The sequence below is a fragment of the Rosa rugosa genome, chromosome 6 (genome assembly GCF_958449725.1).
Source record: "Rosa rugosa chromosome 6, drRosRugo1.1, whole genome shotgun sequence".
NCBI lineage: Eukaryota > Viridiplantae > Streptophyta > Magnoliopsida > Rosales > Rosaceae > Rosa > Rosa rugosa.
The window spans coordinates 52,741,406-52,755,256 of NC_084825.1; the positions used below are offsets into that span (position 1 = coordinate 52,741,406).

At 39.7% G+C, this 13,851-nt stretch overlaps 2 protein-coding genes across 4 annotated transcripts; one reads left to right on the top strand and one right to left on the bottom strand.

Annotated features, from left to right (window-relative positions):
• Positions 1-1,440: 1,440 nt before the first annotated feature.
• On the top strand, positions 1,441-3,024 carry LOC133713918 (uncharacterized). The gene is made up of 2 exons (XM_062139946.1): positions 1,441-2,326; positions 2,639-3,024. The coding sequence occupies exons 1-2, from the start codon at positions 2,009-2,011 to the stop codon at positions 2,948-2,950; spliced, it is 630 nt and encodes a 209-aa protein (XP_061995930.1). The 5' UTR covers positions 1,441-2,008; the 3' UTR covers positions 2,951-3,024.
• Positions 3,025-8,387: 5,363 nt separating this feature from the next.
• On the bottom strand, positions 8,388-13,541 carry LOC133715915 (uncharacterized). 3 transcript variants are annotated; one of them, XM_062142611.1, is made up of 6 exons: positions 12,302-12,426; positions 10,732-10,828; positions 10,101-10,187; positions 9,492-9,726; positions 8,889-8,969; positions 8,388-8,723 (listed from the first exon to the last, which is right to left on the bottom strand). In XM_062142611.1, the coding sequence occupies exons 3-6, from the start codon at positions 10,177-10,179 to the stop codon at positions 8,555-8,557; spliced, it is 564 nt and encodes a 187-aa protein (XP_061998595.1). In that variant the 5' UTR covers positions 10,180-10,187; positions 10,732-10,828; positions 12,302-12,426; the 3' UTR covers positions 8,388-8,554. The 3 variants fall into 3 exon arrangements, 2 of the variants coding, with proteins under 2 accessions (XP_061998595.1, XP_061998596.1); XM_062142612.1 differs by lacking the exons at positions 10,732-10,828; positions 12,302-12,426 and adding an exon at positions 10,353-10,720; XR_009849270.1 differs by lacking the exon at positions 10,732-10,828 and having other exon boundaries at positions 8,456-8,723; positions 12,302-13,541.
• Between the last annotated feature and the right edge of the window lie 310 nt (positions 13,542-13,851).

A 13,851-nucleotide genomic window follows, 5' to 3' on the forward strand; every position in this document is an offset into this window, starting at 1 on the left:
CTCTCTCTCCGCCGGTCCAGCTCAAAGTCGCATGTTTTTGATCCCACCTAAATCTAGCCGGCCCACAATACGAGCTCAAACTTCCTGCAGGAGATTACGATCCCACCTAAATCTAGTCGCTAACCCTAATCCCTCATTCCCTTAGCCTCTATTCGAGATTTCGACTGACCCTGACCCTCAGCCTTTCTTCGACTCACTCCCTCTGTCCCTCAGTTTCAGTCGCCGCCGACCCACCGCAAAGTTCGACGGTTCGGCCTTATCTCTAAGCTAGCCTCTCAGTCTCAGTCTTCCTATTCGTAATCTCGAACCGCTGAACCGCCGACCCACGGCTTTGCTTCGACCCACTGTAAGTAAACCTTCTCTCTATACTTCATTGTTGGGATGTTGGTCTCCGATCCATCGATCTCCAGTTAATAGATTTGATTATTTGAAATTTCATCTCACAACTCTCAATCTCCCTCAGTCCCTCATCTGAAATTTCATGAACCCAGTAAGTCAAGTAACCAATTATTTCAATTTTCAACCCATTCTCAGTAACTAACTCTCTGTTTTTGATTAAATAGTCTTAAATCTTACTCTTGGAGAGTTGGAGTCTTGGGGAGAGCGGAGGCCGGAACTCAGGAAGACGAGCAGTCGGAGTAGACAGGAGGAAGGAGGTGAGAAATTTAGAACGTGTGGACTGTGAATCTGTGAGTCTTCATTTGTTTGATTGCTGGGTCAGTGAACAATTTTGAGAGTTGTTATACAATTTTGAGAGTTGAATGAATATGGTTAATGGTTCTGAATGTTTAATGAATGTCTTTGACGTTTTGGGCTGTCTAATTAATCCCCCTATTGCGGCTTTTGTCATCTGCAGACGTGTTAGTGCAATAATGTTTGCGAGAAGTAGTTCTTCTATTTAGACTGCTGGTACTGAAGGGATGATTTGTGAAATCGATTCACTGACAGCAAAGGGCAAGTTATTTAAGATTTTTACTTTTGTGTTTTTTATTTTCTTTCATTGGAATTTAATTGGTTGTCATTTTGAATATTTTTCCTTCTTTCTTTTAATTTGTGCAGTTTCTGTTTAGTCTGGAGTTTGTATATATTGAAGTTAGTACAGCGAATCTTGGTATTATTGTTGGTGTGGCTGCTCTAATTTTGGGATCCAAGAAGTTACCTGAATTGGGCAAGAGGTTATGAAGACTATCAAGAGTTTCTAACTGGTGGGCCTCTCTATCTGGATATGTTTTGTTGGTTTGAAACGTTCATTCCATTAATGACTTAAAATGACAGGTTAACTCATTGTAATGTTTGTTTTGCTCTTTGCTGCCTTCGACATTTTATATCTCTGTATTCGTAGTTTTATAGAAACTGAGGAGTTGTTTGTAGAAGTTGAATTGTGTGCAAGAGGCACATATGTCAACACAAACTACTCTCTAATTACTTCGTATCCTTGCTTTGTATTTCAGTCAAGGGAGATTAGAGTTGCTTGGAGAGTGGAGAGCTAAAAGTGGTGTTTTCTTGATTGGCTAGACAAATTTGTCATTCGCCTCTAAGTTCTTTGCTTTGGTTCCACGTACTAAAAGGTAGTTTCGCTATTTTAACATAACATTCAATATGCAACTCTTTTTAAATTTTGAGCAACTGAAATATGAAGAAGAAGTTATTGGCTTTGTTCTTATTATAAAACACTTTCCGGACTAATTTCAGCTATTATCTTTGTTTTAACAAAGCAATGTCCTCAGTTATGCATGTGAACTATTTTGATTTATTTGATAATCACAAGTTATGTTCCATTTTTCTTTCAAGTGAAAAGGAGAGAGCACTTCTGCTATTATTGTAATGACTGGAGAAGCAGAGAAAAACGTTTCTCCCTATATGGTCATATCTATGACTTGGGCCTAACTATCTTTAACAACCTTATCTCCTAGACTAACATAAGGCTCTCAAGGGTTCTGATAACGTGGTACTGCTATATGTGTATCACTAACAGCCCTCCCCAAGTTTAGAGAGCACTCAGCTATGGATGAGGCCCTTTAGTCAATCCTGGACATACAGATTTGAAACTTTTGTTTTTGTCATACAGGTCCAACCTGGACACACGATCCTCGTACATGCAGCAGCTGGTGGAGTCGGATCCCTTTTATACCAGTGGGCTAATGCCCTTGGTGCCACTGTCATCGGAACTGTGCCAACTCAAGAGAAGGCATCTCAAGCCAAGGAAGATGGCTGTCACCATGTCATAATCTATAAGGTTGAGGACTTTGTTGCTCGTGTGATTGAAATAACATCTGGCAATGGGGTTGAAGTTGTCTATGATTCTGTAGGGAAGGATACGTTTGAGGTAACTTGTCTTCATTCTCTACACAGGAAAAAAAAAAAAAAAAAGCAGAACCGAGAGAATTTATTGAGAAAGATCATTCTATGTTCAAATTCTACCCGAGCACGTTTTAGGGTTTTTGGTATTCTTTTCATTTCTTTTAAATGAAAGTTTTCAGACTAATCTTCATCTGATCTTAATCAAGATTTAGGCTAGTTACTTGTAGACAAGAATGAAATTAAGGGTGTGGACTATATCAACTTAACTTGATAAATTAACAAGAAGTTCATTTAAGCCAGTCTCTTTCTGATTGGAGATATTATTGTATATATTTAGGGATCACTGAGATGCTTGAAGTTTCGTGGATACATGGTGAGTTTTGGGCAGTCATCAGGTGCACCAGATCCGGTTCCTCTATCAGCTCTTTCAGTGAAGTCACTGTTCTTGACCAGGCCTACCCTCTTCCATTACACAGCTACTCGAGATGAATTATTAGAGAATGCAGGAGAGGTATTTGCTAATGTTGATAAAGGTACATTGCGGGTTCGAGTAAATCACACCTACCCATTGTTGGTTGCTTGGATTATGTCAAGGTTGTCCAGAATGCTTGAAATTTTGGTTGCTGTTGTTTTACATGTCTTTTGTTGAACAATGACATGTATATGTATTTGGTAGGTTGTTCAGTTGAAACTTTGTTCTATGGATTTGGTAGGACATGAGTTGATGCTTGTACTTTGAATTGATAATGTAAGATTTGCGAGAATGATGTATGAGAATGATGAAGTAAATGACAACTTTGAATTTCATATCTGCTTATTTCCAGATCAATTGTGCAAACTCAAGTCCATCAACATATATATGAATGTAACTGTTGTAGTGCAAACTATCACACAACACAAAAGAAAGGTCCAAATAAAGCTTATTGTCTGAGGAGAATTCAGACAACACTTTTATATACCAACTTGTCATCTTAAGCCATTCAGACAACATAGGCATCCACTAACTTGTCATCTCAAAGATATTCAGACAACATACGGTAATTGAAGATGTAGTCTGAGGTTCACCCGAGACAACACCATATCGAGCAAATTGATATTTGTAATGCATTTCACACAACATTTGGTAATCAAAAATGCTTGTGTGATGTTTACTTCACACATCAGGTCTCATACAATATTGTCGTTGAAAATATTTAGCAGACAACAAAGGCTTGGAAAGATTGTTGTGCTTGGTGAATTTCACTCAACACCCCGACAATAAGCTGTTGTCTGAGTTCATACCCGACAACACACTACCGTCATGAATCGAAATTTGGTAAATTTAGACAACACATATTTAGGTACACATGTTGTGTGAATGACCAGAGAGACAATTAAAAGAGAATGTTGTCTGATGGGGGAGATCAGACAACACGCCAGTTTACAACATCTCCATTTTCATTCAGACAACAGGCTTTTGACTGTTGTCTGATTCACTTTGTGTAGTAGTGCAATAAAAGTGGATCCATGGTGGCCGACACCAGTTCCTTGACTACCGCATGCACGCACTGTACTTGTTCATCTTCTCGGATGAATTCGATTGTGGACGTTTTCAGCTGCTTTCGTCACCTAGTTGGGATTGCTTGTGCAATGGTGGTGTTTTCGGCTCTTGTTAGTGGAAGCTAGCTTGGTAGTTTTTGTAGTACTTGCCTGTCTACGGAAATGGGTTCTTTTAACAATTTTTTCAATCTTGCCTTTCGCATTTTATGCAGTTGATGGTTCCTCCAAAGTCCAAACCGAAGAAGTTATTAGGTTCTATGGAAGCTCTGCTCAAAGCCTCAAATCAACCAAGGCCCCTGAACCATGCTCTTATCACAGATTTATAATACGAGATTAAATAAAGGGTTCTTGACCAAAAGCACCAAAATTGGCTAAAGTTATCCCACTTACCCCAGCAAAAGATTTTTATTCTCACTAACCCAATTTAGATGCAAATGACAAATGTACCCTTAGCCTAATTAAACAACTACATCAATGCCACTCAATTCCCTCTGTCCTGCACGATGCACTCTCCCTTCACTTCAGCATGATTCCGGCAGACCCAGGCCATCTCCCTTTCTCCTCCGGCTCCGGCGATCGACCCATGTCGTCTCCCTTTCTCTTCCCGAATCTAACGATCGACCCAGGCCATCTTTCTCTCTCCTCTGGCTCCGATGATCGACCCAAGCCCTCTCTCTCTCCCCCCTCCGGCTCCGGCGCTCAACCCAGGCCGTCTCCGCTCACTGTTCTTCCCGGCCACGTCGCCTTGCTCGTGCTCCAAAGCTCAATCGCCATGCGAAGAACATCTCATTATTCTAGGCTCCGACTGCATCTCCGATTCCAAGCAGTGGCGACTCGACCCGACCGGCTCCTCCCTCTTCCAGCTCCAGTGGCTTTGACGACTTCGACTGCGGCAGAGCTAGGTACTAGGTAAGGCTAATTGATCATATCCAATTGGGTAGGAAGGTTGGGTTTTGAACCTGGAATACTTGACTGAGTTGACTCTGTTTAGTTTTCAGGTCTTGGAGCACAAAGTGATATAAGATCATATTCCAATAAAAGACTTGGTTGTCACTTGTCAATCTGTTTAGTTTTCGGGTCTTGGAGCACAAAGTGATATAAGATCATATTCCAATAAAAGACTTGGTTGTCACTTGTCAATCTGTCTAGTTTTTGGATCATTGGGTTACAAAACGCTGTTCTACCATTATTTATATCCTTGAGTTTCTTTTTTTGATCAAGCATGCATATCCTTGAGTTTCTGCCATTACAAAACGTATTCATTTCCATTTTTTTTTCTTTTTTAAGTAAACTTGTGGGCAAAAGGCCTAGAATGAAAGAAAAAAGAAAAAAAAATGTTTTATCATCTCGTAATAGACGTTTATTGGGGGCCGATAGACGACTATTGGGGGGCAATAGACGTATTGAATTGATGTAATCTTCTTGTTTTTTTCCTGTAATCAAAGTTTTATTTGTCTAAATTTAGGGAGATTAGTTCCCATTTTGGTGACTGAAAGTCATATTGGGGGGCAATAGACGTCTATTGGGGGGCAATACATGGCTGATAGTCGTCTATTGGGGGGCAATACATGACTGATAGACGTCTATTGGGGGGCAATAGACGTCTACTGGGGGGCAATACATGGCTGATAGTCGTCCATTGGGGGGCAATAGACGTCTATTAGGAGGCAATAGACTATTGGGGCAATAGACGTCTATTGGGGGGCAATAGACGTCTATTGCCCCTCTATTAGGGGGCAATAGATGTCTATTGGGGGCAAAAAAACTTTCCGGTGAGATTTTCAGCAAATTCCGATGGGCGGCAGCCGGTGACCGGAATCCGGCGACCGGTGACCGGATTCCGGCGAAAGTTGGCCGGATTCCGGTGAAAATTGGCTGGATTCCGGCGAAAATTGCCCGGATTCCGGCGGCCGGTGACGGGATTCCGGCGGCCGGTGACGGGCTCCGGCGAAGTCTCCTATGGTTTCTCTCTCTTTCATTTTCTCTATCTCTCTCTCTAAGTAACAAAGGGGTGAGGGGTAAAATGGTATTAAAAAAAAATTAAAAAAAAAAAAAAAAATCTTAATGGGGTATTAGGGAAGACTCTCTTAGAGTGTACTGGGTAAGAGAGAATTAAAAAAACTTAATGGGGTAAGTGGGAAAAAAATCCCTAGAAATGGGGTAAATGGATAAAACCCCTTAAATAAATATGTTATACACTATTAGGAAAGTTTGCTGTTAAGGAAATTAATGATCATCACAAGATAGAGTAAACTTACATACCTGGAGTTCCAATTTGTATATTCCAATCTCAGGAAACACACAAAGGATAAAGAAAAAGACAATGTTCATTTCACTTTCAATTTTCCTTCATAACTTCATATAGCTTCTTTTTTAAATATAGTGAAGAGATGAGTAACCATTAATATAGAGGAACAAAATTTGATTCTAAGATGAGTAACGATTAAGAGAAGCAAAGCCGTGAGGATCTAGAAAAGAAGAAAAAAGTATCAATTTCATTCTTTTTGGTCATGTAAGACTTAGGATTTGAAAACAGTATTAATGGACATGTTCTGTACAGGTGATCTGCTCCCCTTCTGTGATTGGTTGTCGTTACCACAATGAGTAAGTACTTTTTTTTTTTTTTTGGTCTGAAATTCATCTATTGATAGCCAAGAGGCAAAAAGCATACAACCAAATGCACAGAACAACAAAAGTTCCAATGTCTATGACAAAAGAAGCCAAGACACAAAAGATATAAATACTAGTACTAAGGAGGACCAGGAAGACCATCACTAGTGAGAACCAATTGCATGGAGGTTGGAGGACCATTAGTCCAATACAAAACTTGTAACCCCTGCATTAGTCCAATACACAATGAGTAAGTACGTACCCCCAAACTTGTAACCCCTCTGTACTCAAAACTTCCCCTTCCCCTTCTCCATTTGAACCCTCATTCTTCTTCTCTTTCTTCTTCACAAGTTTAATCCAACTCGCTCAACTCAGTGCTCTCTAATCTCAAATGGAGTACACTCCCAAAAACTTGTTATTCCAATGATTGAAGAAAACCCAGACTTTGACGACTTACAGTACTAGTATCAAGACCAGGTCATTTCAAAAGTAAGCCATTAATATTTCAATTTGCTGCATGTTCATTTCTTTGGTCAAATTATAGCTCATCTAATGCTCTGTGTGACTGTGTCTTCTGTATTTAAAATTTTTTTGTGCTTGTTGTTGTATCATAAATTCATAATTTCTAGTTTATGATTCTGTTCATGGTTTTGTTTCTGCCGACCACTGCATTTTAACAACTGGGACGTTACGCAGTTGGACAAGATTACTACTTTTTCTTGATTGTCTGATTGCGATTATGACCTACTTGATGAGAAACCTCTCAAAAATGGTGGATTTATTTGACTACTAGGACAATTTCCCAAGTTATTTTGATCATGGTGAAGATTCACTGGTGATTGAAAGCTCTATTTTTTCATCAACTCGATGTGATTCTGTGGTGTTGATGACAAGCGCATTTCAACAATGGTTGATTCTTCTGATTACTTGAACAATGCCTCAACTGATTTGGGTCACCATGAAGTTTCACTGATGATTCAAAGCTCTGGTTTTTCATCAACTCATAGTGATTCTGTGGTGATAGTTGAAAAGACTAAGTAGACAATGGTGGAGTCTTTTGACTACTCGGATGATGTCCCAAGTAATTCTCTGGTGATTCATGAAAAACCCCTTTTCAACAATCGTGGATTCTTTTGACTGCCTACACCTGATTTGGCCATGATAAGTTTCAGTGATGATTGAAAGTGAGTTCCAAAGTTGGGACATATCACACATAAGTCAGGAAAGAGGGACAAGTAGTAGATATTCGATGCAGATGAAGATCAAGTATGGTGACTTGGAATTGGAGGTGATAAAGAAGTATTTTGATCTCCCAACAAGAAAAGCAGCTAAGGAATTGAAGGTGGGAGTGACTCTATTGAAGACGATGTGCAGGGAACTCAATATCATGAGCGTCACAGAAAGATTAGGAGCTTGAACTGAAACTCTCTAGTCTTGAACCCCATTACTGGATTTTGTCTAATGCAGTAATGCTGCTACTGACTTTCCCTTAACATTAAAACCTTAAGCTACAACCTATATTGCTTTTAGACCAAGTTTGCAATCATGCTATAATATATATAAAGAGAGAGCAGATTCCGGTTCCGGTTCCGGATTCGGTCCGTTCGTGTAAATACCAATTTTGGATGCCTTAACGATCACCAAATTGGCTGAAATTTTGCAGAGGTGATCTATACATTAGAACCTAAAAACTGAACGGTTAAGATGTAAAAATGTGGCCGGAAAGTGGTTGAAAACAGGAAATCCGTACCGAAATTTCGGTACGGACATCCGCACCTAAGAAATATCCTATATATATATATAATTCAACCAAGATTTTATAAACTAAGGCTACCCTTTTCTATGTTTGGAGATGCATTATTTCATGTCAAATGCATTATAGTTTATGGAACATAAAGAGAGAGCAGTGTGTCAAAATCATGGAAATCAAGTAGGCTAACTAGAATATTATTGTTATTTATCCAAAAATTTGCTTACAAAAATTACAATATATGCAAGGAATGACAGTTGATGACACTCTTGGGTGAAATCCTTGATTCAATAAGAGCAGGAACATCCATTTAATCACAGCCCTATAGCTACAACATTTTCAAGTGAAATACTTTTAAGTTTCAGCGAGACCAAAAAAATTAAGAAAGAAGGGATTGGTGAAATCCTCATTTGAACATTTTAATCCATACTCTGGCCCAATCAGTCTTTCACTTCCCAGCCCCGACTTTTTAGCACCAAAAGATATTGGTAGCCCCATCTGTTTAAGCTCTTTGTTACTTGAACTGCAAATTAAAAAGGAAATGAGATGAGAATGGTGAACAAGATGATACAAATCAATAGTGAACTTCATAACTAGCCTTCTTCTCCTGAAGTAAATAAAGAATTCAAAACAGACTAGTCTAATACTAGAGGATGTGTGAAGCACAGGAAACAAGTAGTTTTGTTACCTGGAGGATGAGTAAAGTGATGGAACAGTAGAGGTCGCATTGGTAGTAGGAACTTGAAGATTGGGTTGGGAGCTCCCAGTTCTGCAATTTAAAAGCAGACCTTGTAAAGAAACTGAACAGTAATCGGAATTTCTCCAATACTAATGTGAACACCAATGTGAATTTCTGCAACAATTTCATCAGATTACTTTTTTACTTGCACACACACACACACATACACGTGTTTTTCATTTGTGTGATCTTCATGGCAGTAGTTTCATGTCAATGCAATCTTCCAACAAATTCTTTTTGCTAATAGATATTAATTGTAATTGAATTCTTAACCTCAGGATGAGTCTGTTCTAATATGGTTATCAGGGAAGAAGGAAAAATACCTTACACTAAGCCATGTATCTAGAATCATCTAACTGTAAGTCTCTTTGAAAATACAACATCTATATGATCAATACTTGCATTCTCAAAAGTGAACAAGGCAAAGACAACTCCACTGACCATTTGGAGACAATGTGGAGTAGAGTCCAGATAGCTAAGACGGTTCAATGTCCTAATTCAAACTCTCTAACTCTCAACAGACTCTGAAATTCATAAACAACAGTGTTTTACCTGACGGATGCCAATGGCATTGCCTCTTGGGTAGGAGGAGGAGCTGCACATGCAAGCCTCCTCACTTCAATATTCTCCCTCACCAGAATATGGGCCAAGTCGCAATCTTTCATTCTTTTGAAGCTCCCGTCTCTGAGGAACGGTCCCTGCACTGGCCTAGAAGGGCCTAGAAGGAAAAGATGGCGTGGGCAGGGGTCCAACAGGAGGTACATCAAACCGTCTTTTGATTCCACGCCTGAAAATGAACAGAGTAAACAATACCAGATAGATTAGCATAAAGGAAGGACAGATACAAATCAATAGCGAACACTTCATAACTAGCCTTCTTCTCCTAAAGTAAATAAAGAATCCAAAACAGTAGTTTAATCACAACTATATAAAAACAGTGAAGAACATCACTGTAACATTTACAAAGTTTTGAGGGCTTCACACATCCTTAAATTTATGTAAATACTTGCATAACATTCATCCTGACTAAGAGTCAACCAACGCTAGTGTATATACTAAAGTCGGCTAATTTCCGAGCCTACTAAACTGAGTTAGAAACAAATACTCAAAAATCAAATACTAAGACGTAAGAACCCAATTCAAATAACTCTGTCTTATTACCTCTCAGGCGATGATGATGATGATGATGAAGAGTCGACATTAGTGGTGAAAAACGATCCGTCCCTGAGTGCAGGGCCATGGTTACCCCTGAGAGTAAAAAGAAAATAGATCCATCAATAATAAAGAAGAAGAAGAAGAAGAAGAAGCAGCAGTTGAAGCATCAAAGAGGAAAGAAGAAGAAGAATGAAACGCTTAAGAACAAAAATCTCAATTTTTTCAACACAAAAATCCGAAATCTAAATTTGATTTTACCTTCGGGAAGACGAAGATGAGGAAGAACAGAAGGCGCGAAGCAGACCCAGAAGAAAGAAGCAAACCCAGAAAGGAAAGACAAAAAGGAATATGAAGAAGAATTTGGGTGGGAAATCAAAACGCTGAAAAGTCAAAACCAAAGAGAAGAAGAATAAACCGCCAAAAAGAAATTGAAAAAGCAGAACAGCAAAAAACAACGCCTTCATCTTTAGAGAGGTAAAAACTATTTGACACTTAGTTTGAATTCTCCAGCTGGTGTTGTTTTCTTCTGGGGTTAGTTCTGATTATACTTTATTGATTTTGATCATAGAGCACAGTCACTCTACAGGTAAACATTTTGTTTTTTTATCTAGTACTCTGAACTCTGTTTTTTTCTTACCAGGGATTCACTAATTAGTTTTCCTCCAATATCAGGCCAGGCTCTCAAATTGTCTTGTTCCACAGGTCCAACACTTTTTATTGTTCTCCATGTGCCCCTACCCACCCAAATACACAAGGAAATTCAGGCGAGGCTAATCTAAATAACACCAATGTGAGTAGTTTCCACGGATGATAACCTTAACCATTGCAGTTGCAATATGTCATGAGATTCAAATATAAAGGACATTTGTTAATATATAAAAACTATTCCAACTACCCTAGTAAGGCTTCTGAATTCCAGTCCACGATCCATATCAAAGGTACCAAGAAGACATCTATGGCTTACTGACCATAAAAAAAGACTTCTATAGAAAATGTACACCACGATATGATATAACAACTTAAACCGAAAGGGAAATGATATACAGACAAAATTCAGGGAGAAAATCAACTCTTTGCGGTTGTTCAAGTTAACAATTCTTTTAATTCTTTTAACCCTGATCCGCCTTACCAGCAGTCTTCTGGCCTTACCCGCGGCAACTTCTTGCCCAGCAGAACTAGCTAGATCAGACACAGTGGAGTGGACAAGGATATGACACCTTCATATATGGAGCTCACCCAAGATCCTAACCTGTTTTATGGATGATATGTCAGCTGGATATGGAATGGCGCTTAAATTAAATGTTGGGAGTTGTTATCTCACATTCTGTAGGTAGTCTGAAGTCTAATGGTTTAGGGATTAGAGAGTTGTTATCCATGTTCTCTAGGGTGTAACGCCAACAGATGGCATGCATTATTAGTTCAGCTTACTTGCCCTGAATTTCAGCTTAAGTCCCAGAATCTATTTTTTCTATCATTTCTCAGCATTCAAACAGAAAGGTTTAAGGCTTTAGGCTCTCCTGAGTGAGGACTCACTTTTGTGATAGACGGACTAATCTCACAGCAAAAGTTCAGACTCTTGCCATTTCTAATTTCTTTACTGGGTGACTAGGGATATTATAAATCTTAAAAAGTCATTAGGTTCTGTGGGAGCTTGGCTCAACTCTGCTAAGTCAGTATCCCTGAACCATGCTGTATATCAATATATCAACAACCAGATGATGATCAACTTCTGGCTGCTCTAAAGGTATACTCTTTTTAATACATATATTGTATGAAATTCAATGTGTTGAGGCTTGTCATTTTCTTTGACGATCCAAGTAAAGCACTGAATGTAGAAGTTTGATTTGGTTAATGGCTCTTTACCTCTTTTGAAAATTATGATATCTTCTCCATGCCATGAAAAAGGAAATATAGACCGTGACTGAAAAATGGAAATTAAATTGCAAAACAGCCAAACAACTTCCATTAAAGCAAACAAACAGTTTCTATTGATAAAGCCAAATGTCAAGAAACATTGCAGCAATTACAACATCAACTGAAAACATTACAAGGAGTGGAAAATACAATGCCAACATCACATCGGTAACATCTATATGTATACACAATTTGATATGCATTACATAAAAAAGCTTTTAGCTAACTGTATAACACTGAGTAATTGACTAAAATTCATTGATACAATAGTTCACCAGGGGAGAGACAGTTACCATTACAACACCGAAACAGAGCTCCCTTCCCTTATCAAACCCAAATTCTTGCTTGTATGCCAGATTCCTCAACCATTCATCTTCAAAGCCAAGCGCAACACAAGCCACCCCCAATTCAACTATCGATGCACTTAAACCCCCTGCAAACCCACAACCAAACCCCAAACAAGACGGCACACACGACCAAGTCCAGCACCAGCACCACCCACACATGCCTCCTCCATACCTGCTTGGCCTTCTGCCGCTCACATGGATGCAAACCCCCACTCTTCAGCGCCGGCATTGCGAAATCCCTTCCATCCTCACCCACATCCAGCTTCTTCTCCATAGTGCTCATCACCACATCTTTGCACAGCTCCCCATTCACCTCCCCAGACAATCTCTTCTTCTTTTTCAACCCCTGGTTCCCCAGCAGCGGCGCCAGCACCAATTTCTTCCCTTTACTACTACTCGAATCCATGCTCAGATTCCGGCTCGCCGGCGGCGACGCCGCCAAATCCATCTCCGACGCCATCACCTCCCTCATAATCGAATCAAACTCAGCTTGAAAACAATGCGATTCAAATTCTCCACCATTTCCATTCACCTTCTCGAAATCGCATCTCAATCGATTCAAGAACGCAAGCGCCTCGGACTGATCGAGATCTTGATCGAAAATGCCGAAGAACACGAAAGGGTCGACGATCGAGAACACGTAGGTCCGCTTTCTGACGGTGTGGGTGTACAGGGAGTGGTGCAGTGGGGTTTTCGCAATGCATTTCTGAGCTAGGGCTCCGATTCCGGGCTCCTTCGCAATCTCGCCGAGAATCGTTTCCTTCTGGGCAATGCACGCGTAGTACACCAGACTCGGATTCGAAATCATCGAAACAAAATCGGAAAACTTGACAAATTGGGGGTTTTTCAAATTGGGATTGTAGGAAGGAAATTGGGATTCAGGGAAAAGAAGGGTTCTTGGAAACCGTCATGGAAACGAAATCTGAAGAAGTTCAGGGTCGAATCGGGGAAATTCTAGGGATTGAAAAAATTGGGGGTTTTGCAAATTGGGATTGTAGGGAAGGGGAATTGGGAAGGTAGGAATTGGATTCAGGAGAAAGAAGGGTTCTTGGAAACTGTTAACCCCCTTTCCCTCTGGATTTGAATTTTTTTTTTTTTTTTTTTTTTGTTGGGTCTGGAAATATTTCTAGGGTTTGCGCTTTCCCGAGGAAAGGAGGAATCAACAGTTGGATTCATCGGAGGGGCAGAGAAAAGAGGAACGGAATAACGGCTGCGCGTATGGAAATGCCCTCCAGGACGAGGTTTTATTACGGAAGTGCCCCTAGGGGCTGCAGCAGCCATCAAGGTAGGTCAATAGATGAATCATGAGGTTATGACTCATAGACTTTGGATAATGAAAATATCTTTTTTTTCTTTTTTTTTTTGATGACAAGAAAATATCTTCTTTGTAGCTGAAAATTTATCATGTTCGGAAGTATCGAATTTTTCGTATTGGTGTAATATGAGATCGGTGCATGATACTTAGCAAAAGTTTTTGTTACGGACGGTTTGTATGT

Excerpts from the sequence above, each read along its gene's own strand:
- LOC133713918 (XM_062139946.1), top strand. The coding sequence starts at position 2,009 with ATGAGGCCCTTTAGTCAATCCTGGACATACAGATTTGAAACTTTTGTT. Across the intron at positions 2,327-2,638 it reads TAGGGAAGGATACGTTTGAG|GGATCACTGAGATGCTTGAA; the intron begins GTAACTTGTCTT and ends GTATATATTTAG.
- LOC133715915 (XM_062142611.1), bottom strand. The coding sequence starts at position 10,179 with ATGGCCCTGCACTCAGGGACGGATCGTTTTTCACCACTAATGTCGACT. Across the intron at positions 8,970-9,491 it reads ATGCCATTGGCATCCGTCAG|AACTGGGAGCTCCCAACCCA; the intron begins GTAAAACACTGT and ends TTTAAATTGCAG. Across the intron at positions 8,724-8,888 it reads TCACTTTACTCATCCTCCAG|TTCAAGTAACAAAGAGCTTA; the intron begins GTAACAAAACTA and ends TTTAATTTGCAG.